This window comes from Malaclemys terrapin, chromosome 10 (genome assembly GCF_027887155.1).
Source record: "Malaclemys terrapin pileata isolate rMalTer1 chromosome 10, rMalTer1.hap1, whole genome shotgun sequence".
NCBI lineage: Eukaryota > Metazoa > Chordata > Testudines > Emydidae > Malaclemys > Malaclemys terrapin.
Window position 1 is genome coordinate 17,579,715 of NC_071514.1, and position 25,504 is coordinate 17,605,218.

The window sequence follows — 25,504 nt, forward strand, 5'->3', positions numbered from 1 at the left end:
AAACTCTATGATTTCATGATCACTTTCACCCAGGCTGCCTTCTACTTTCAAATTCTCGAGTTCCTCCTTATTTGTTAAAATCAAGTCTAGAACAGCTTCCCCCCAGTAGCTTTTTCAACCTTCTGAAATAAAAAGTTGTCTCCAATGCAGTCCAAGAATTTGTTGGATAGTCTGTGCCCCGCTGTGTTATTTTCCCAACATATATCCGGATAGTTGAAGTCCCCCATCACCACCAAATCTTGGGCTTTGGATAATTTTGTTAGTTGCTTAAAAAAAGCCTCATCCACCTCTTCCACCTGGTTAGGTGGCCTGTAGTAGACTCCTAGCATGACATCTCCCTTGTTTTTTACCCCTTTCAGCCTAACCCAGAGACTCTCAACACTTCCGTCTCCTATGTCCATCTCTACCTCAGTCCAAGTGTGTACATTTTTAATATATAAGGCAACACCTCCTCCCTTTTTCCCCTGTCTATCCTTCCTGAGCAAGCTGTACCCATCCACACCAACATTCCAATCATGTGTATTATCCCACCAAGTTTCAGTGATGCCAACAATGTCATAGTTGTATTTATTTATTAGCACTTCCAGTTCTTCCTGCTTATTCCCCATGCTTCTCGCATTTGTATATAGGCATCTGAGATACTGGTTTGATCTTTCCTCCCAGTTTTGTCCTGACCCTCTTTTCTCTCTGACAATATAGCCCACACTCCCTCTCGTTTCCAACCCATCTCACCGGTCTCCATGTTCCCCACTTACCTGTGGGCTTTGCTCACCTGTCCCCGTCGAACCTAGTTTAAAGCCTTTTTTACTTTTTAATTACTCAGTTTCTAAAATACTCTAGTAGAGTAAAATGGGCAAGGTCCTCTTTCAATGTTTTTTTTTTCCTAGAAGGCAGTACACATCAAAAGGATGAAGTTCTTCAGTTTTGTGAGGTCATCCTCTCGCTACTGAATATCTCATGAAAATGCATTTTGAATCTAAATATGATATAGATATGATCTAAATATGATGTAGATATTTGTGGTACTTGAGGTTTATCAAATTAGAAGATTTCAAGTCAACAGAATACTATGTCTGAGCCACTTCTCACATGAAACTGAAGGGTTCGGTAGTGAATTTCAATTTTGTGTATATAACATGAAAAATTATGTAATGTTCTCCTTATACATCAGGTTTATGAAATTAATATTCAGTACTACTTTTCTGGCACCGAGACTCTAATCTGGTTTATGATGGGGAGTTCACAAGCTAAAAAGGAAGCAGGTAATAATAATTTTTAAAAACGCAGTGACTGGCCCAGAAAACAATTTCATGAATGAAATTAATGTGACTTTAAAAAAAAAATTAGGTTACAAAATTAGACAAGTCTACTTTGAGAGACAGATGCCTGGTAGGTAACCTATATTGACAGTGACCTTCCACAATGCAATAATATTTTCACTCTGATGAACTACTGTTTTCTTCTTCTCTACTAGGCACAAACATGCTTTTCTTCAGTTTCAGGGCTTCGTATCGGTCATCCGCCTACCCTTTATTATGGTAAAAAATTTCTGTGGCCCAAACAAGCAAAAAATTCCTACTATTCATGTATGTTTGAATAGCCATATTCCCCTCCTAAAGAAGGGTCTGCCTCTCTCTTCTCCTCCCCCCCCCCTTGCCATTTTAAGAATTTAGGACAGAATGTTATAGAGCAGACTTATGACAAAAGCTGAGCCAAGAATAATCACTTTTATGCTTAAGTCATGTCAAGTTGTAGAAGAAAGCATATTTTACCTTTAAAGTTCTAAACTACTAAATGCAGTTGTTTATTATAGATATATGCAGGCAAAATACAGTAGATGCTCATCTCCCAGACCTGACTCTTTTTTCCAGTGGCTGATTTTACAGCAGAGAAAAAGATAAGAAATGTCATCCCAGAAAGCAATTCAAGGCAATTACATGTCACTAGCTGTGGACAACTGGTTGCTGACTTACAAAACACTATCAATAGGTTCCTTAACAGACTGAGCCTCTTCCACAGACTAACCTGCCAAGTCCATTGCTATTTGCCAGATTCAAAATTTAATTATCTCCTATTCTGAAATTATACAGAATGTATGAGAGTAGGAATATTCTGTTATATGAGGACCCAACAGTCATGAAAAGGAAAAGGAAAAAGAAAAAGCAAGACTATTTTTTGCTTTGAAGTTTACCCACACAGGACAAAGGCAAAGTGTTGAGCAGGGAACAAACCTTTGCTGGAAGAGAGATGGACACCCAAATTAGTCTAATCTATTTCCAGCCTATATAAATCCTGTTCTAATAATTTAATTTCTTCAATTTATTATTTCAGTTTGGTTTTGTTCTTATTATAACTAATGCTCTAACGTTAGATTAATTTTAATACTTATTTCTATATATATAGTTTTTTATTTAAAAGATCTAAAGTATTTCCCTATCCCCGTTTCTTCCTACTGTTGAGCGGGACCATATCCTCTCAATGTTAATCACTCCTCTTCTGCACAGGATGGGAAGGTTAACCACCCCTGCAACACTGTTGTACCCTGGACCCAGAAGAGCCTTCTCCACCTGGTACTGGAATTAGTGCAGGGAGCAGGGAATGGAGACTGGGCAGGCCAAGAGGAAAAGCGGGCGGCAAGAGATTGCAAATTGTCTCCCCTCCACCATCTACAGCAGTGGTCTCCAAACTTTTTTGATCGCGCACCCCATCAGTAAAAATTTTTTGAGCATGCACCCCCTGCCGTGCCGGCTCTACCATTTTTGCCGAAGCAAATAAATAAAGAAAGAAATAAAAGCCGCTCGGACTCCCGCCCAAATTGCCGAAGCAAAAAAAAAAAAAGCAGCGCTCCTCCTGCTGCGCACCCCCAAAGATCCTCTTGCGCACCCCACTTTGGAGACCACTGATCTACAGAACTTATCCACATAACCCTTCCCCCACTCTGGGGAACTGTCATGGCCACAGAAGAGTTGCTGGTAGAAGGATTCCACCTTTTTCCCATAGAAGTTAGCAAAGTACCAACCCTATTTCCCTAATGGGAACATTTGGGTAAAATCTAAGAAATTCTCCACCATTTAAAAACACCTGGGAAATTAAATGCAAAAAGCCCAGCATTAATGCAATATTAAGGCTGTAAGATCCAGCAGCCAACCATCAAGTTAAGGTAAGGATGTTCCAACATTAACATTCTTCGATTACATATATTTAGTGTTTTCTATTCTTCTAAAATTGTTAAATGTAAAGTTGCAAAATTAAATTGCTCTTCTTTTTTATATATAGAGAGAGAGACAGATATAGATAGACAGACACACAAAGATAGCTCAGTGGTTTGAGCATTGGCCTGCTAAACCCAGGGTTGCAAGTTCAATCCTTGAGGGGGCCACTTGGGGATCTGGGGCAAAATCAGTACTTGGCCCTGCTAGTGAAGGCAGAGGGCTGGACTTGATGACCTTTCAAGGTCCCTTCCAGTTCTAGGAGATGGGAGATCTCCATTAATTTAATAAAAACTGCGTGCACTGTGGCCAAGTTAAGATTGCTGAAATTGCTTGATCTGACTTCTTGATCTTGCAGTTAATATTGCCTTACAGCTATTTTTGCTGTTATCTATGTATACAGAACACAGTGACTGCTGTAATTACAAACACTTAAATATATCTGCAAAATTATCTTTTTTTAAAATAAGGACCATACTTTGCTTCACTGAGGTTTTTTTTTCCTCTTAAAAAATGAATCGCATACATTTGTGGATTGTTTAGGAATTGTTTAGCTTTAAACTCTAAGACAAAATACAAAAGAATTTATAATTGGTTAAATCACTGACTTTCATAATGGGATTCAGTGTTTAATCAAATCAGTTATTTCAATGTGAAATTAATAGAACTGTCTAATCACTAAACCTCTATGGTTTTGATAATGAGAAGAAGTCTTGGCAAAAACAAAGGTGTAATTTAACAATACTATTCAATTATCAGCCAATTTAAACACTTTAATTGGCTAGTTAAAGCTAATCGTCTATTGAAATACTTTCAATGTGAATGAAAACATGAATAATAAAATGTATTTAAAAGGGGGGTGAACTTTTTTTTTTTTTTTTTAATCTTCACAATCATGAATATGTCTAAAGTCTTCCAGGAAGAAGTCAATTACAACACCTGCTTTTGATGAAAGTTCTGAAACCCTAACTTTTGATGAAATAATCCAGATACCAAAAAAGATTAGATCAGAGAGTTTCTGCACCAGTAATACATTACTTAAAAACTGCCAGATAGCTGCAGGTTTCTCCAGATTTATGGAAGTAGCTTACTCAGCACAGATGCATTCTTAGAGGTTTTTTAAAGCAGGTCAGTGATACTCAGAACTATGGATTTATGTTTCAAAATACCTAGCAGAGTACAAAAGCGTAATCCTATTTGTGACTACCTGTATTCAACTAATACTAGCGGAATTTATTCAACTAAAGAGAAAATGTGACAAAATATATTTTGCACATAAGTGCTATTTTCACAAACTAGTCAGTCGTGCATGTCTTCATGTTACAAATCATTCATTAAAAGGCAGATGGGTTTGTTTTGGAAACATGACTTCTTAAAAAAAAATACATACCCTAAAGAATAAAAAGTGGGATACAAGTGTCTACAAATATCTGAAATATGTAAAGCATCAAAGAAGGAAATGAATGGCTAAGGAGGGTAAACTAGACAAAGAAAATGTAGGCTGAATACCCAGGGAGAATGGGGGTAGGAGATTAAGAGTGAATTCTAATGGGCAGTGGAAAAAGTAAGGGGAAGAACTACATAGATGAATGCTGGCGTCTGAGGAATCTGTTAGTTTTGCAAAGTCAATATCAAATGCAGCCTGTTTTTTAGGAGCCCAGATTCCACTTGCAGCATAGGACTGACAATTATTACCATGTAATTTTGGCCAGAAATTTGAAATTAAAACTAGTTTATTAATGTTTTGGCCTTTTGTGTTCAACTTGCATAAAAGCGGACAGCATTCGTCTGAAGCATCCCCATTCCGTAAACAGGTTTTGATCCTGCTATGAAAGAGTAAAATTGGCTCTTCTTTCTAATTATTCCACTCAGAATTTGGAGTAGCACAAGTGGCTCACTAGGGAGAAAATTTCTAAGGTTTGGACTCTACATAGTGTGTGGGCTTTATTTGTAAAGCAGGCTGAGATAGGTACTTGCTCATGGAATGGAAGACAAAATAGTCACAATGAATTTTAAAAGTTAAGACTAAGAATAAGACAAAGTTGGTAAATCACAGACATGAAAAAAACATGCACTACATATGATTTGTAAAAAATGAAATAATAAATAGAACAGCACCATCTAGTGTTCAAATTCATTCTCCATAAATCCAATGCATCATTCCCATTTGTGAATGACTATTCAAATTGACATAATCTAAAGGAAAATACTTTATAAGCGTAAGACCTGAAAAAAACAGAAGCTAATAGCATAGCTCTCTTTGCACATCACCAGCCAATAATGCATTTTAAAAAAATGTAGTCAAACATCTCATCTCAAACTTGTTTCAGAAAATGTTTTTTCAGGAAAGGAAAAGTACCTGTGTGCTGGAAAGTGAAGATTCTATATTGCCTTCATTTGGAGGTTATTTTGGCAATTAAGCATGTGAGTTCTTGAAAATCAACTGTGTAATCAGTTTAAATGCAATTGTGCTAATTGGTATTCTTACAACCAAAAATACTGCTTAAAACCAAGTATTTTTTTCTTATAAGGTTCCGAATCTCTCAGCAGTCTATCAAACAAATCTTTCTGCATAATATCCAGGTAACTATATTAAATCTATAGCTATATTAAGTCTAAAGCTCAATGTAATATATTAAAATGATCATTCAAATACTATATATTACAACTGTGATATTTCTGCATCTCACAATGTTAGAAATGAAAAACACATTTAGAAATAATAAACTTTATGATCAAACTGAAGTTTTTAGGGCCTCCTTGAAAAATAAATATGACAAGAGAAAAATGGTTTGCTTAATTCACTGCTATTATACTACTTCTTTAAGCTGGATAGGGCAAAAATGAAAATGTAGAGATTGCACATTACAAAACTGTGTACTGAATTCTTTATCAGTGTTTACAAATGAACATGTGGACAAAATAAAATATTTAATTACAGAATTACAAAACTGTGGTTACGCAAACAATTTCATTACCAAATCAGACTCAAATGCAGATTTAAAATCATCTCCAACTAGGAAAATATACCATAAAATACTCACAATCTACCCCGATATAACGCAACCCAATATAACATGGGTTCGCATACAACGCAGTAAAGCAGCGCTCTGGGGGGTGGGGCTGCGCGCTCCAACACGCTGCTCTGAGCGGCGTGTTAAGGGTGGGAGGCGGCAGGAGGCGGCAGGAGGCAGGTGGGCAAGCGGGGTGAGGAGGCAAATGGGGAGGTGAGCGGCAGGCAGGAGGGGGGTGAGGAGGCAGGCGGGCAGGAAGACAGTGAACGGCGGCGTGCCGAACAGACGGTGAGGAGACTAGCGTGGAGGTGAGTGGCGGGCAGGTAGGTGGGGTGAGGAGACGAGCAGTGAATTGTCTGTGTGTAAAACTATAGAAATAGTAGCCCTATTTTCAAATATTAAATATGGCAATTAGCCATACCAATTTCAGTCAGTAAACAAGTTTCAGCATATGAAGACTAAGTGAAACAGTAATAGGCAAAGATCTAATATAGTAAGAGGACAAGTATTTTCTTAAATGCTTTTCCACACCTATATTCATTCATTCTGAAAAAAGCAGTCCTAGTATTATTCACAATCATACAGCTATGAAGAGGTTACTTAATAGAGTTGTAAACTATTTAAAATACCCTAGAGATTTACAGAGATTAAAGGTTACAACTAAACCCATTATTATGAACGTCTCAAGGAAATTTATTTCCTCTTAATAGAATCTGATAAATTATTTGAGACAGTTTCATCTAAAGCACTCCACCGTCACAACAAAAGGGTGTCAGAGAAACATGTTATCAAACAGTGATCTTTGAATAATAATGAGCAATATGTATTGGGATGGCATTTTGAGTAATAATGTTGTTTTCCAAATAAGAGTACTTTTTAGATTTTGACAAAAGATTTAAGTTAATCTTCAACTTGTACACTAAATTTTCAAAACGAAACATGAGGCAAAAGAGTCAGTCTTAAATTTATTTAGTGAACTTTCTCCTTGTTTAAACCACTTGATATTATTTCAAAGAAGAATAATGAATAACTTCCTTACGCCAAAAGCAATCTATCGAAACTTTCACTATAACTTAGTTACACTGGAGTGATGGAACCTTAGCTGTAGCTATCTAGTGTTAGCAATGTGGATGATGGTCAAATGGCACATCTTTCTTACCTTGGTTTGTTGCGCGGTAATGTTTTAGCATCAATTGCAAACATTTTGGAAACAAAGACAATAACTGGGGCTGTGTCTTCACTGCTGCATTTCATGAACACTAAACAAATATGAAAGGAAATGATGATGCAATTTTCCAAAACTGTGGAAACAAGCTGTCTGTTGTTTTTTATGCATTATACATACTTTTTCTTTCTGTTTTGTATAAAACATGTCAAAGGGTAAATTAATAGGAGCAGGAGACACTGATATAGCATTAATAATCGGTAAGTTTGCTTATACCTTCAAGTCTGTTCCACAACCATGAAATCAGAAGGGGAGACAATTTGTGAAAATGAAAATTCTTAGTAATGGATGACAAACTACAAACACTTAAATAAAATGAAATAATTTTAAAATATCTAAACAACATTTAGGACCTTGATTTAGATTAGACTGAAAAGTAAGGCACAATTTAATTCTAGAATGCTGAATCATCTAGCCTACTGTCTCAAGTTCTTTTCTTTCTTTCAAAAGTAAGGCATGATCCTCCAAGTAGCTGTAAATGAACTGGATGTCAGTGCCTGCATGAATCTCCACTGATTTTAAATGGGAGTCCAGCAAACATGGAGCTCCTTGCAGGATGACTGACCTAAAAATCTCAATACGAGGTGTTTGTATGTTATTTCCCTCTTTTCAAATTCTGTACTTTTGAGACCATTGTACATAAGTTCCATTACACAACAACTGCCTTTACATTTATTTTTGTACATCTCTGAGCACATTTTGTATATCTACAGTATTTTTTCTTTAACTGGTAAAAAACAATGTCAAATGCTAAACAAAATAAGTTGTTCAGAGGAATTTCTTATAAACATAGAAAACTAACTCTTCTCTTGATCTAATATAGTCAGAAAACACCCTGTAAATTATTTGGCCAAACAACCTACAATACTATTACTGTGAAGCAATAAGACACTCGCTAAAATAGCAAAGAATATAATTATATGTTCATAACCGAGAACAATCAAGAGACATAACAAGTAGGAGATTTCCTCTGATTAACTTTTATTGCCATAATTTTCAATGTGGTTTATGGAGGTCAATATATTTGATTGTCTTGCTTCGTTAAGGAATGGATTAAACAGTTCCCACTAGGTGAGAAAACAAAACTGAAGGACTGTCAATTGGACAACAATAAGCTCCATCCTCATGAATTTCTTGAAGTTCTCTCAAACATAATGTCATTACTATAGAAATGAAGTTACGTAAATATTTAGGTAGCCAATGTTCAGATATATACGTTAGCTGTTATTAGCATTTTAAACATATATCTTCCCTCTATTGTTAGTTCTACTTGAATACTTCCTAAAGCAGAACAGAGGGGCTCTTTTTATTACATTGTATTACGATTGCATTCTGTAATAAACATGAATCCAGTGCAAACTGAACTTTTCACACAACCCAAAAATGTGTGGTTTCCTATTTGATCACATCCTTTCCTACAGAAAGCTGAAAAATCTCATTACATTTTCTTTAGGATTACCAGGATGTAGGGGGAAAATAAGAAGTTTTCTACTGAAATTCTCTTCCTGAAGAGGGCACAGTCACATATGTACTGGGCATTATATCTAACCAATGTCATTTTTAATATTTATCAACTTTGATTTTCAATTCTGTTCAATATTTAGTACTTCACCATCTCCAGCTCTATCAGAAAAACAAAGATTATTTGTTAATTACCCTTTCAAGACATCCATAATTTCTGTCCGTATCTTTAATTCAAACAGGTATTAAGAGTGACTTATACCCCTTCAATTTCATTTCAAAATTTAGTAATGTAGTTTAGGTGTGAAGTGTAAATACATGTGGAAATCAGGTTTCTCCAGGATAAATTCTTTTGACCACAGATTAGCAAACAGTAACCTAGAGAAACATATTTTCTTCCCATTAAACTATTTTTGATTGTTAATTTGAAAACTGGTGGATCATTAGCAATGTCTATTTTTGGGTAAAGCACTAACATTCACAGATGCCCACCATTTGTGAGGGTAGGGGATAGAAGAAGAGAAGAAAAATAATCACATGGAAAGAGCTCTCTCCTATTTAACAAAATCAGCATGGCTTCCAATTCTCAAAGAAAAACAGTATGCAGTCAATATGTTATCTGTACAAAATAATTTTAGGACTGCCTCACTATCCAGTCCCCAGTCTGCAAGAGCTTCCATGTATGTGATCTCGTACAAACACAGAGCCCCACTGACTTCATTGTGGCTATGCACAGACATGAGGATCTGTACATGCAGAGGCACTTGCAGGATTAGGACCACTATGTTCTTGTTCATATGTGAACTCATGATTAGTCTGTAAGCCTAAAATCATGTATAGCTCTTAATAGCTCTTCTATTACTGCCTGAATCTGATTGTAATTATTGAACTTGGGTAGGGTTACCATATTTTGTGCCTCCAAATGGAGGACACTCCCAGGGGCCCCGCCCCCGCCCCAACTCCAGCCCCTCCCAAAGTCTCCGCCCCCTCCCCTGCTTCCCGCGAACATTTGAGTCGCGGGAAGCCTGTAGCAGGTAAGGGGCAGTGTGGGGGGGAGGAGGCGCGGCCCAGGCTGGCCCCCCGGCTGCTCCAGCCTGGGTCGGCTCGGGCCCTGGGGTGCCGGCCCTGGCCGACCACCCCCGGCCCGCCCAGCACTGCCGGCCCCCGGCGGCCCGGCGCACCCCCCGGCTCGCGGCCCCCGCGGACCCCCCGGCCCCGCAGGCCCCCCGGACCTCGCGGCCCCGCGGACCCCCCGGCTCCCCGCCCGGCCCGGCCCCGCGACCCCGGCCCGGCTCGGCACCGCGACCCCGGCCCCCGCAGCCCCGTCCAAAGAGGCCCCGGCCGAGCCCTCCCGATTTTCCCGGACATGCCCAGCTTTTGGGGATTTCCCCCCGGACGGGGATTTGAGCCCCCAAAAGCCGGACATGTACGGGAAAATCCGGACGTATGGTAACCCTAAACTTGGGTCATTCTAGTTCCTGTTATTTTTAATAGCTTTGAACTCAGTGCTGTATATCAGTCTTGACATACTTTGCTTACAGAGCTTCAGAAACCCAACATCTGTTCCATCCATTAGTAAGATCTGTGGTTATTGGTGATATGGTTCTTCAAAGAAGAAATATTTGGTTGAGGCTGGTAGTGCTGCCAGAACCTGAGGTGAAATCCTTGCCCCATTGAAGTTTATGGCAAAACTCCCATTGACTTCAATGGGATCAGGATTTCCAACTGCTCTCTCACAAGGAAGGGAAACTAAGTTGTTGCCCAGTTAATCTTTCCTTTAGTAATCTTTCTGGTCATTCTGCCAAAATAGTAAAATTATGAAATCTAGATTACATTTTAAGAAATGAAGTTATGTAAGTATTTCGCCAATGTTATATACAATGTTTAAGATGTAGGAAAGCGAATTATGCATAAAGCCCTCATTTTTTCCTGTTTGTTTTGGGTTTTTTGCCTAATTTTCTGATCTTCTGTGATCAGATTGCACTCAAGTAGAATATTTTATAATTATTTTGTTTGGCTGAAAATGAAAACCGTGAGAGTATTGCTGTATTTTTTAGATATTATACCACAGCAGATTGTCACAAAACCAAAAAGTTTAAAAGACACACATACACACACACCTAGAAATGACAGTTAAATTATTAACTGATCAATTTTTTTCCTGTACAGATAAGTCATAACTATTCTTAATGGACATCTACAACACTCAGTACAAAAAAGGTTTCTCCATTCAAATGCCAGAATTAATTTCCACACTATTTTTAAAATAAATAATGAAGCATTTTCTCAATAATAAATACATATGTAATCATGGTTTAAATTCTTAATGCTATCTTCAAGCTTTCTACTATGAATTTACTGCCTGTACAGACTCAACGGAACAGCTTTCTTTGTTATGAACAGCCGTTTCCCATGGAAATAAGTGAAGATGAGCCTCTAGACTACCTTTCCATGCATTACTAGACTAATTTATTCTAACACAGACTTAATGATTATTTAAAGACACAGCCAATTGAACAGAATATGAATTTTACACTATGATACCATCAGATGGGCATAGCTGATCAATATACCTATAACCATCAGAGATCCAAGTTTAAACACCTAGTGACTATATATTTAACTTGGCATAGCATTCAATTCCCTCTTCATTACATTTGCATTTAGTTCTAGACAACAGGAGACAATTCTTACCTCCTACCCTTCTCTCAAAACCCTGTACACATAATTTCAAGCCATTAATATACTGCAACTCCTCACTTAATGTTGTAGTTATGTTCCTGAAAAATGCAACTTTAAGTGAAACGATGTTAAATGAATCCAATTTTCCCATAAGATTTAATGTAAATGTGAGGGGTTAGGTTCCAAGGAAATTTTTTTGGGGCAGACAAAAGGCATTATATACTGTACAGTACTGTGGTGGGGAGGTGCCCCTGGCTTACCCCTGGGGCTCAGGGCTGGGGATGCAGAGTCTGGGAGGGCGCTCAGGGTGGGGGTGCAGGAGGAGGCTCAGGGCTGGGGCAGGCAGGAGGTGCAGAGCACTTACCTGGGGCAGCTCCTGTTTGGTGCAGGGGGTGTGCAGTTGGCTCTCCGCAGTGCAGCACCGCCCCCATGGCCGTGATTCTGGGAGCTGCCCCCTTCCCCCGGCAGGGCCATCCGGAACGCTTCTCTCTGGCCAACTTTGAAGGGGAAAGCGCCACTTCTCTCCAGCCGCTGGCTGCGCAGCTGCCTCTGCTCCTCCTGAGTCCTCCAGCCCGTACTCGCAGGGCCGCATTCTGAAAGGGGCTTTAGAGCTGCAGGCCAGAGCCCCGGGGCCCCCTTAGCCCAGGGCCCTGCAGCCCCTAAAGTCCCTGCATTCCAGGTGGCCCTGCCTGCCAGGGGAGACGGGGGGGCGGGGAGCAGCTTCCCCGCTCGCTCCCTCCCTCCCAGAAAGTCCTAAGCGCTGCCAAACAGCTGTTTGGCGAGGGGGGGGAAGTGCTGGGAGGGAGGGAGGAAGGGACGGGGAGGAGGCGGAGAAGACGAACTCGTGCAATGCTCCCTTGTAAAGTCAGCCAAACGACGTTATAAGGGAGCATTGCACAACTTTAAATGAGTATGTTCCCTAATGGAGCAGCGACGTAACTTCTAAACAACGTTAAGTGGGAGGACGTTAAGTGAGGAGTTACTGTGTTCTATCTGCAACTTGAGAGGTCTAAAAGCAATGCAACGCACAAGGTCTCAGAAACATACTGAACAATAAAATAAGATGCCTAATACTCTAGCACAGCATAATCAAAGATCTGGTGAATGACAGCATGGACACTAAATAACAGCAGCAAAGCAGAGGTTATACAGATACTCATGACCTAAAGACAGATATGGTGAGTGCATTAAAAAAAACAAAAAAACCTGACATTTTCAAGCTGTTGAGAGAACATTTACTTACTCTTTTTCAGTTCTTGAGTTTCTGGGGGTAGCGAATCAAAAGTTCTAGCTCCAACACACATCAACTTCTCTACCCTCTCAGCAGTAATATCAAGAGGACTCGGGAGTTTACTACACACCATAGCTAAAGCACTTTGTTAAGGATGTATAGAAACCTCATATACAGTTCTTTATTAACTAGAAATTAGGTATATGCATCAGATATTGTATTTTTCAAATGTTACCATTTGTGTGTACCAACTGCCAATGTAGTAACTCTTCAAAAAAGACTTTCTAAAATATATATTTATGATCAAATAAACTACAAAATAGAAGCATATTGTAAGCCCATCTGACCTCAAAAGACTTCATAAAATTCTCTCTTTTAAATGCACGCATACATGCAAGAACACTAAGATGGTGGAAATCAGAGATTAATTACTTAAATGTAACTGAATATTAGAACAGAGAAAATATGTCCATCAGTATACTTATGTGGATGGTATAAACTGCTTTAAATTTAAATCTCAATCATTTTATCAATAAGGGAAACAGACTGAAAACATAACAGGTAAGAATTTTTAAATTCATTAGGACTAGATCAGCAAACATTAGATTAGAAAGGAACAAAACCACTTCCAATGGTAACAAAATAGAACTGAAAATAGAATTGATACTGAGTGTAACCCTGGTGAGAAGTTGAAGCAGAAATGGAAGACATGCAGGGAAAGATGACTCCATGCAGAGAGGCCATGTTCACATGCCTCACTAACTAGTCCACAACAGAAACAGTAAGAATTTAGACAAATTTTATATTGATAATTAATGGACACGGTCTACAAAGTGACTTGACAAAAATGCAGCCTTTTAGAAAAAAGTAGCAGGAAAAGAAAGAATTAAGAGGATATTGAATTGATAAAGTAGACTAAATTATCAACTGAAACTAATGGGAATTTATTGTAGTGCCAAGACATCCTCCATGACCAACATAATCACCACCGAAACAAGTTCTTGGTAGACTGGAGCAGCTTTTGACATCAGTAAATCCTCCCAGCATCAGAAAGCATAAGTGTTTAATTTGCAAAATATGGCTAAACATTCTCTCTTTTTGGGAAAAAATTACTTTTTTTTTTTTTTTACATAAACACCAGCTTGATTAACTTATTAGCTTCTTTTCAAATAATTATAGTCAACTGTTCAATATACAATGGGTACCATTACAAACTCTCTATTTCCCACTCTGCAGTGATTCTGGTACTACACATATTCCATGTTGTGATAAGTGCAGGAAAACTATCTGGGCCCATTAAACAAAGAGTTAACTTCAGTGCAGTTTCCCTCTCTCTTTGTACAGGTACTCAAGAGAAAAGCTATAAAGAACAGCTATCTTGGAAGAAGGGGATGGGAGGGAAATGCCTTTGGGAGAGCTACATTTTTATAATCTCATATATTAGTTAAAAAGACAAAGAAGTAAAAAACGAGAAATATAGGGGATACATTTAAAAAAAAACAGTTTACACAAATTATACAAAAATACATAGGTAACCCTTTGAAGTCTAAAAACTTCTGGTAAACCACCAAATAGCTTTTTTCTTAAGGATACAGAGGACTGCCTGGGATATGGGTAACCACTGACTGCAAATGGCATTGAGATGAACTTTAGGATCCGCATGACGTGATTCACGTGCACCAATTTTCAATCCCAAAGAGGTGACAATTTTATCTATTTTCTCTTTGTCTCTATGGAAAAAAACAGCAGCAGAATGATATGCAACAAGCATCAACAGTATTTGATTGTGATAATCAGCATATTTCAAGCATCTTCATCTCTGCAAAAAGCATGTGAAAAGGATTCAAAGAGAATATTGGAACTTCTCCTACCTTTTCAGAACAGCTTCATATAGACTCCAGATGTTGTCTAACACCAATTGCACAAACAGAGGTTTCTTTCCTTTTGACTAGAAGAGCACACACACAATATTTAGGAGATTGAATAAACATTACATAGCCGATAGCTTAGCATTGATCAGTTTCACAATGAATAGTCCTGCATGATTAAACGACCAACCTCCATAAGTAGTGTTTAAAACTAGTCATATTAGATTAAATCTCTTGTTAATCTGTCTGTATATAAAGTGAGGTAAATCAACAGCCCTAATCAAATTTGGATGGAGTAAGTTACTGGACCACATGCCATCAAAAAAGTCAAAGGACAAAGGTTTAATTTTTAATAAGAGAGACTTATCAATACTGATCATGGCTGTCCTGAGTCTGGATATCAGCTATTTTATAAGTATTAATTCTCACTTCCACAGACAGAAGAAAAACTATACTAAATGAAGAGGGAGAGAAACTGCTCTGCTCTCCAAAGTGGAAATACTTCATACAAGAGAACGGAAGATTCCCAGCCATGGTCTTCATAGGCTAAAAATACCATATTCACTCCATGAAGCAATGAAGTTACTAATGAGGCAATAATCTCTAGTCTGGGAGGGCACATTTATGATGCTCTCCTGGAGCAAAACTGCTCTAGAACTGGAAGAATCCACAGATAGCACAGAACTGCCTTAGTGGCTCCTACAGACCCTTCCTCTCCCACCAGCTCTCATCTTTCACTACAGAGGCATGGCTAGCATCTCTGCTCCCTGATGCCTGGCTGCTGGTATGCCCCGTATGTTGGGCATGGAAATGAGGCATGTAGGAGGTGGTATGCTGGCTCTAAGATACCTGAGGGTTCCTTTGGCAAGAGGAATCCCTCCAATAGCCAGATTCACCACCAATCTCCTGAGGCAAATCTGAGAGGCTATTAATTCTATTTATGCAATATGAATTAAAAAAAATTTTTGAGGTCAGAATTTTCATACCATACTGTGAGGAATGGAATTAGAGAATATCAGGCTTCAGGTCAAATAATGTATTACCCATGGCTATTTGACAGAAAACCTTATAATTTCTTTTCAACAAAGATAAAAAGGTCAACAAGGAGCTTCAAAGTAACATGTAACCTAACAATATTACCTGGTCACCCTTCATTATCTTCTTTGCCTTTGTATTTAGATAATAATCTCCCCACAAGGTCTTCAAAAGTACTGCATGTTTGATCCCAATCTTTTGGCTATACAGTTTTGCAAAATGCTCAATGCTAAAAGAAAGAAAAATCTATCTTGATACAAATTTGTATGCACAACATTACACTTATCAATGTAAGCATGTGTCAACTTATGTGATATTCATATCTAAGTAGTCTTGCATCCTTATTTTACCCCCACAGTTTCTACTGTTTTCTCTTTAGTTCAGGGCACTTAATTTTAAAAGTAACAATATTTAATATACATCTGTATTTGTTTGAACATTTTTTTTTTTACATAAAGGCCAACTTGACGTCTGAACCTTATCCTAACTAAAGTAACTGATGTTTATATAATGTCATTGCAACACAACAGGATACAACATAAAACATTATTTATATTAAGTCAGGAATTTCAAATTCATTCTGTGAGAAGGACCATGTTATGTTTTTTAATTAGGGTCTGTGGCCAGATTACAAAGATAAAACCTAAAGCCACGCTAGGATTATGATATGCTACTGATTATATATATACACAAAAAAGAAAGAACGCCTATCCACAGCTCCCCAGTGACTTTGCCAATATTTATAGATACAATTATAACAAATCTATTACCTTTTGTAACCACTCGAAAAATTCCTCCTAACTCCCATACACATCAATATCAAGGGAAAAATAAAGAATGAAATAAAAACCCTAACACCTGCCTAATGGTTCCTTCACATGGTTCCAACAGCAAGGGAGAATTAATGGGCTTTACAGTGGACACTGAAAGACAACAAATGCAGGCTATTTCGGACCAAGGGAAGAGAGTGAGTTCTAAAAACCCCTCGCTGAGAACACTCTACCAGCAATTCCCTTTCTTTTATATCATGAGGTCTCCAACTTGAGCTCCTCTGCTCATCATGACTGCAGTACAGTAATATCAAAAGGGAATAGAGGCACTCTTTCAGACAGGTAGATCTTAAGATGTTAGCCCTAAATGGCCTAACTCCCACCCAGAAATCAATCAATAGCTACTACAGATCATAGATCACCTGAGTAATATACTCACAGGAAGATCTACGTAAATCTTGTTAAGTTGTGTCAGCCATAAAATGAAAATGTCTCTGTAAGTATAGATTTCATTATCATATATTCTTCTATATTGCTTTTGGAACTACTTATAAAATATGTTTCCAAATTTTTAGAATACACACTACTATTGTACTGTCTGGCCATACAAAAAATGCATTCATGGAAAAAGGCCAAAAGCAAAGTATGTTATGTTTTATAAAATAAAACATTTTACCTGACACTTTTGGCAGTTTTTCTTGGTATCTATATGACTTAATTATCCAGTATATTCAAACAAGAAGGATATATCTAGTTTGACTCAAACAAGTCTTGCTAATTGACTTCTAATTTGATTCACTGTACACAAAAAAGCTATCTTTTCAATCCAAAAGGATTTATCTTTAAACAGTAAGAAGGGAGAGAGAAATAATTATTGTAAAACATTTATTTCTACATATTGTAATTTGTACATTATCCCTTGTAAAGAGAGGAAACACAGACAGATATATACATGTGTATCAGATTAGGGCAATTATATTTATACCACACTGGTATCTGATAATCTATCTTCAGAACCTGTAAAGTCTTCTAGTTAGGACTTCACACACCTAACGAAATACATTAATAACCTGTCCAAGTCAGTGACTGACAAATTATGCCTCTGAAAAAAATTCAAAAATGTACTTTTTCAGCAGTTTACCCTAAGGCTTTGGAAGGGAAAAAACCCTCATGATTTGTTGTATGTCAGTGACTGCTGTATATAGATTTACTGCATCCTTTCAACACCTGGACTCGATGAGAAAAGCAGATGCGCCATTCACAGGACTGGATCTGGCTAACACTATATAATGACTTCATTTACTCTACCATGAAAACATGGAATCTCCTTAGGAATAGTACTACAAAACATTATAACAGCCAGAACCTGCCTTGATTAAGGCAAATGCTTCATTGATCCACATTTCACCAGATGGTCATGCTGGCAGCCTGGACAGATCCTCCTGAGATTAATTAAGAAGAAAATGCTCCTTTTTTCATTTAAAGGAACTTCTACCACTGCCATCACTAAACCCGACGATGCTAGCTACTTAAAATAAATAAATAAATAAACAAATGGTCCCTTCGACCAAATAGTTTTCATCCAACTTTAGCAAAAACATTAAAGCATTTTTCTGATGACACAGGAAAAAGATCCAGAATAAGCAGCATCAGGAAACTACTACAGACAACACCATCACTGTTCTGTTTAAGCTGTAGGAAGTTGTATACTTCAGAAAACAGAGTAACAGAAGCTATTCTATTACTTATATATAGATTCAAGAAAGAAAAAAGTTGACTTAAGTCAAATAAGATTCCAACATGAGACTCATGAGTTCCAGGAGTGCTCCCTTGGCGGAGATATTTGGCGGAGATACTGTCCTGTACATGAAGAACCCAAAATAATACAATTCACTAAGAATTTCAAGTCTTAAAACGGAAAGAAAAAGCTTCTACATTTTAGTAATCCATCAAATTAACCTGGGGGGAATCTTAACATTGAGTTGTATTGTCTTTTGCAAACAAACTTGAACCTATTTTCAAACTTTTTCTTATGTCTGTATTGTACTGCCATATTATAATCAAAAAGCTTTTCTATCCTCTCTAGCAAACCAAGGTATCAAATGCACAAATGAGCTCAGGTCATATTCTTAAAATCCTTTTACCTTGGGAAGCTTAAATAACAATAGATCAGCTTGTGATTATTTATTTAGATTTCAGTCTTTCACAAGCTTCACATTCGAAGCTCTGGGCACCCCAGCTTATATTTTAAACACACAAGAACCAGCCCATAACAGATACAAAGTAAACATTTAAGTAAAAATAGACCAACACAACTCCCTACCTTAGCACACTTAATCACCAGTCATGTGACCAATAAAGCTTAAAAACCCATCAAACTTTCTACTATACAGAAATACTATTTTGTTACCGCTACATATTAAACGTTAACTGATTTGAAACAAAACAAAAACAAAAACCCCACAAAGTCAGTGTCCAAGAAAAAATATTTGAGAGCTCATTATGCATTGCAGCTCCAATCTCAATCAGTGCTTTTCAACTACTTCCATCCAATGTAGCCTTAAAAATTCCCACATAAATGATTGTTATGAACACTTTCCCATCATGTCAAATAAACTTTGTTCTACACAATTCTCTGTGTATGAATCAAACCTACATCAAGAATGATATATGACAAGTGTTCCCTGAAAGTATATCAGGGAGTTTTCACCTGTGTCAAACTCTCAAGACTGAGGTCCTCCCATATTCTATTAATCTAATTCTGTGTGTTAGAAAAATAAATATATTTTCTGACATGTTTGCATACAAATCATCTGCAAAGGGACTATCAGGGGAACAGAAGTGACAAAAAAAGAAGTCGGCCAATCAGACCATATATATAACATCACTTTTACCAAAAAGCATGACATTCACGAACAAGATATGTCCATCTTTCCATTTAATAAGGCAGTTGTAGTGACTTCATGATCACAGTCAGCTTCAGAAAAGTGGCTACATAATTTACAAGATATTAGCAAACATTGTTCTAGTTAGGAACATCAAGCAGTCTGAGCTAAAGAGAAAGCTCTTAAGTGGTTCTTAAGCTTTCAGTTTTATATTTTGTTACAGAGTTCCACTGTAGCATCTTTTTTAAGGAACAGATTTTTACATAGCTATTTACCAGTCAGTGGTTGAGAAGATTATTTACAAATACTTGGAACATATTTATACTATATAATTATGTTTACTTATAATTTCTCTTCTCAAAACCTGAAACCTGATTTTTTTTACTCTTTAAATTTATTTCTCCTCAATTCTTGCTAATATTATAACCACTTAAGCTGCAAATTGTTTAATTACTTTGGTATAAAAACAGATATGTTGTCAGGGGCCTCGGTTAATAATCACAAAGCATTTTGAGAACTGCTGAAGAAAGATACAGAAATACTAAGTATGAGATTATTATAACTATATTATTTTCTCAGTCTACTGACTAGAGTATTGCTATTGTCAGAGACCATAAAAAAAACCTTGAAAAGTTCAAGCAACTGGACCCTGGCATGACAGATTTATTGTTAATCTGCCACCATTAACTTTTTCAGGAGATTTCTAGCATAACAGTTACAGTCAGGATAAATTAAAGACTGTAAAAATCAGAAACACATTTAACACATGGAAGCCAACAGACTGAACAAACATTTGCTATAATATATCCAGATAGATTTCTACACTATAAATATTAAGACCAGTGGTGTTTCAAGTGACTCTCAAACAACATAGGTTTGCTAATTACTAGTCTGGGATAGCATCAATCTATTTTTCTTGCTATGAGAAAGGATATACTTCCTTTTAAATTTCAGTGGCAATAAAAATATGTTTTTCACACCATCTTTTAAACCTTTTAAAAGCTTATTAGTGGTTTGTCATTGCCTCAAAGAGGGATAACGAACAATTATTGACAAAGGTGAAATTAGAGAAAGCAGCCCCATAAATTCTGCTGAAAAAATAATTTGATTTATATTTAAAGTTTGGTTAAATATTTTTGTATAAAACTATTACATTTGACTGCATTTATCATCATGCAGTCACTGCTAGGATCATGTTACAATTGTGTATGCATCCTCACCCAAAATTATCTCTCCCACACTCCTACTACTGCTGAAGTTGGAAAGAAAGGGTAAGTGACAGACACACCTCAAACTTCCGAGGGCTACCCGCTCATCTCTGCTTATGTTTAAAAAAATTGCTAAGACAGAGGATCTAGTTCTTTCACCTTCAAATATTATAACTAATTTCATCTTGAACCTAAATTGCATTGCAACTGTTTTAACTGAATCTTTCCAGGTTGAAGGAGTCAGACTAGGTAGAGATAAGAGGCATAACACCAGAATCCTAGCATTAAACGCTGGAATTGCAGTACTACTACTAAAACAGTTACTTCCATTGTATAGTGAGTGTTAGAGGGATACTGTCAGATTAAAAATAATGGACAAATTGTGTGGCTAGCACAACCTTAGATTATTTAGAACTGAAAGCATTTTTAAAATCTAATTTCCTTTGCACTATTTATACAATTAGTTTACTTCTTATGTGCTATTCTGAGTAGATAATGAAACTAAAGCAATCAGTTTTGCTTTCTGATTCTTATGCACTGGCATAAAGCTGTTATGTTTGGGTTACAAACTCCACAGGGAAATAGTTAAATCCAAACAAAAGACCAATTTTAACTTTTTTTTTTAAAGAAGAAACAATTTAATTTTGTCAAATCATCAATAAAAAATATAAAATTTGAACCTAAATTAATGGGCTGTATCCCTTTAAGTACATGTTAAAGACAAAGACAAGCACTCCACCTTGTGGTAAATAATCAGAATGTTTACAAATCTTTATTACAACCCACCTACCCATTCTGAAACAAAAAGCTAAAAAATAAGAATGTAAGCAAAGAAACTCAAAAAACATATGACCTTAATAACACACTATGAAATATGGAATTCTATAAAGTTTTCTGTAGCTGTTTTATGCTTGATTTCTTATGATTTAATGTAATATCTCTGCCATCGCTGTGTAACTGATGTGCAAATATCTGCTGAAATACAAAAAAAAACTTCATAGAAAGTCACAAGAAAACAAATATGAAATTTGTGTGCATGTAGAAACCTAAAAGAAAGACAGCAACTAACCACCATAGTATAAGAAAATATTTTTGGAAGAACATAAAATCCTCGAAACTGTAACGGTCAAGAACCAAAACAGTGATTTTTTTCAAGAACATGAATCGAAACTTTGGAAGAAAAAGACTATTCAACTTTCACATGCAATTAGATATCTGGGAAAATGCAAAATGGTTACCTCTAAAAAGTATTTAAACCAATTCAAAAGATTTTTTCAGCTGCCTTCGTAGTAAATATGATAAATGATACTTTAATGAAATGGTACACTTACTTACTTACTTACTTACCCAAAGCCCCAGCCATCAATTGCACTGGCAAATACCACATTCCCCTGGTCTGGCGAGAAATAAAGATGTGAATCATCAGTATCTTCCAAGCCAGCACTCCAGTCATAAACTTGATCTCCATGTACAGAATCTGAAATCCCTTGAGTTTCTGTTTCTTTCTCAGCTCTTTCTTCTAGGACTTTAGAAGTGAAAAGAGCTCCAGTGATTGCATTAACCTAGGAAGCATATGTAAAACCACAGAAAATTATAGTTAGTGCTCTAAAACTCTGCAACCAACCTGTGAAATCTTTTCACAAAGAAGATTTCAATTATCTAATGATAGGACTGTTGCTTAAACATCCAAAGGCAGCTTGCTTAAGCTTAGCAAAAAAGTTAATATATAGACATTGTGGATGAAATCCTGGCCCCACTGAAGTCAATGGGAGTAGTCCCATTGACTTCAGTGGGGCCACGATTTCACCCCATGTCTGTAATACTTCACAAATCATATCTAATTTTAATGGGATTTAGGTCTCGGCTTTTTTTTTTTTTTTTAAAGTATCCTTTTTCACAATGAGAAATGGTGAATTATTATTTCCAATAAGTAAAATACATAAAAACAGAAAGTAGGATATGACATATAGGGAAATAACTATATTTACAGCTATCTCAAACTATTAATGAGAAATCAATTTATAATTAAATATTTAAAGACTACTGTTTAACAATTCCAACCCCAAATCAGGCAGTCAGTATTTCTGAGATTATAAATATAGTATTATTTCTACCTCCAAAGAACTCAAACAATACATAGTAAACATGGGTTTTAAAAATAGTATTATATGTATCAAATCTCTGAGATATGCCATTAACACTGTGAGAATGCCTCCTGCTGGCTTGTAGAGAAGAACTCAGTATTCTTTTCAGAGCTGTGTACATTATAAATGCCCAGAAAGTTAAAGAGGAATAGGTATTAAATAATTAAGAAGGTTTAATTAAAATAGACACAACAGTGCATGACTATCAAAAGGTAGGGAAAACTGGTTACCTCACACTACATTTTGCACTTCTTCTATCCAAATAAAAAGGGCAGAAAGTGGCAGCATCCCTCAATTAGAGCACTGAGAAAAGGGGGGGGAAACTGCAAAATGTGTTGTCTTAATGTTGCACTGTAAAGCCTCATACCTGTTCTAAGATATTCTTAAGGTGAGAATAGGCTTCCTGAGGAGTTAACTTGAGCTCCACTATCAAACGATCAATTTTATTAATCACCAAGACTGGACGGATATTTTCTAGCCATGCCTGTCGCAGAACTGCTTGAGTCTATCAGGGAAAAGAAAATGTTAAAAAAAAGGAGTGAAACAGTTAAGGAAACCCTAACATTACAAAATTAATACTTACAATGTTAAAGAGAAAGCCACTAAGTTTAGAAGCAAAATTTAAATAAATACATTATCGACTTCTGGTTCTAAACATCTCTGGATTGTATACCAAAATACATGGAGTTAGTTATTACAGAATTATGCCATAGAAAGCATTTTCATAGCAATGTAGATTTTAAAAACATTTCTTACAAAAAAAAATCTTATAATCATAAGAGGATAAATATACTAGAGATATTCTGTTATTTGGGATATTTTAGTATATTTAGAGAGCAAAATTAAGAAAAATATGTAACCTTTAAAAAAAACATCTATACTCCCCTTTACTTTTATCTCTTCTGTGTAATAATATTCCACTGCCAGTGACAGCATGCACTTGTATCTCCAACACCAAGGCAACAGTATCTCAACCACATATTCATGAACACATTCTATGGTTAATCTCTCAGTCACTCAGCAGTAAATCAGACTTCATATGCAACACACAATTTATTAAAAGAGCGTAACATTTTACAGAACTTCTGACCATTGGTTTGTATGTCTCTTCTGTTTAATGTATTTAAAATAGCTAAACAGTAACATTTTTGTCTATTCTCTCAGCTCCATCCTTTCTCAATCAATTTTTTTAAATATCACCTGTGGACAGACTCCTTCCACAGCATCCAGCACTATGATACAACCATCACAGAGTCGGACAGCAGTTGATACTTCTGAAGAGAAATCCACATGTCCTGGGGAGTCTATCAGATTAATGAGATACTCCTGATCACCTAGAATCAAACAACAATTTACTTTTAAATACACAAAGTGACTTATAAAAGTTTCTACGTCCATCACTTAGATATAGATATTAGTATTAGTATGGACACCAGGAGCCTGATTGTCAAACATATTTAGACAACTAATAATGTAACAACTAATAATGTAGATAGTGGAATTTTCAAAAGTGCCTAAGCAGGTTAGGCACTTAACTCCCAATGATTCCTGCTTAGGTGCTTTTGCAAATCACAATTGATGCCTAGCTACATCTTTAGGCATTAAGTACCTTTGAAAATCTGGCCCTATCTAGCTTTTGGAATGCCAATAGCCAAAATGCCAGACAACCATATTAAAATCTGTGTTTAAAAGACACTAAGAATAGCTCACCATGAAAGTCAATCCTTTACTCTTAAAAGATAAATTGTTGAAGTATCACTTAAGGTAGAAGTTACATTTTTTCATTATCTGTATTACTAGCATGTATCTTTAGTTTATCAAAAAATGGAAGAATTTTTTATATCTACGGTCATCATTTGTTCATTTTTGCACTCTACTCAGCTTAGAAATTACAATATGGTCTAGTCAGTTTCAATTTATAATTTTCATGTATAGTCACAAAGTTAAAATGTTGTGTCTGCAAACACTGGAGGGGAATGTTTCTATAATAATAGTTGGGAAAGAAGTTTTCCTCAAGCTTAAAGAAAACATTTGCATGATGCGGTTAGACTTTTTTTATTTTTTTACACAAAATGTAGATTTCAGTCGTTCACTATTGAAAGTTGCCCTTTAAAAATACATACCTGAACACTGAACAACTTCCATACCTAGCCAGATATAGTAATATAATATAGTAATATATTTAATATTGTAACACCTTCCTTTAATAAAGTCTGAAAGAAAACAAATATAGAATATAGTAGAATATTCTAACCAGAAGTTTTAATTTCTAATATACCTAATAGGTAGAAAAAAGAAATAAAGACTTATGCCATCTAATCCAACCCCCCTATTAGCATGGGCTTGTTCACCACTAGTGTTTTGTCCAACTTAATTTTACACATCGCAAGTGAAAAGCTTCTAACACTAACCTTGGGAGGATAAGTCTTCTCTACTACAACCCTTGGGAGACTATTACACAGCCTAACAGATCTCCCAGTCAGGACATTTACCCTGATACGAATGGCACACTTAACTTGAGCTAGAAAGAATGTTTTTTAATTGAGGACTCATGAACCCTTTCCCCATCCCACTCTACCGATGTTGGATGGGACAAGTGGAGGAGAGAGATGAGTTTGCTGAAGAACTGCTGTTGTGTTGAAAGAGAACATACACTCAAAAACAAAAATATACAACCAATACTACACAAGATGAATCAGGACCACCAAAAAATAAATATATATATTTTTTAAATCACAAATCTACATCTGTAAAACAGAAATCCAAACCACA

The 25,504-nt window shown here is 36.5% G+C and overlaps 1 protein-coding gene across 2 annotated transcripts in view; it reads right to left on the bottom strand.

Annotated features, from left to right (window-relative positions):
- The window catches only part of EFL1 (elongation factor like GTPase 1), a 152,486-nt gene that overhangs the window by 120,626 nt on the left and 6,356 nt on the right, over window positions 1-25,504 (bottom strand). For both annotated transcript variants that reach the window (XM_054042703.1, XM_054042702.1), the window contains exons 5-12: window positions 23,933-24,066; window positions 23,100-23,237; window positions 21,936-22,150; window positions 15,831-15,954; window positions 14,694-14,770; window positions 14,416-14,552; window positions 12,835-12,957; window positions 7,383-7,482 (exon numbers count right to left, since the gene is read on the bottom strand). In XM_054042703.1, coding sequence (XP_053898678.1) covers window positions 7,383-7,482; window positions 12,835-12,957; window positions 14,416-14,552; window positions 14,694-14,770; window positions 15,831-15,954; window positions 21,936-22,150; window positions 23,100-23,237; window positions 23,933-24,066 — 1,048 coding nt within the window. The remainder of the gene's footprint in view (window positions 1-7,382; window positions 7,483-12,834; window positions 12,958-14,415; window positions 14,553-14,693; window positions 14,771-15,830; window positions 15,955-21,935; window positions 22,151-23,099; window positions 23,238-23,932; window positions 24,067-25,504) is intronic.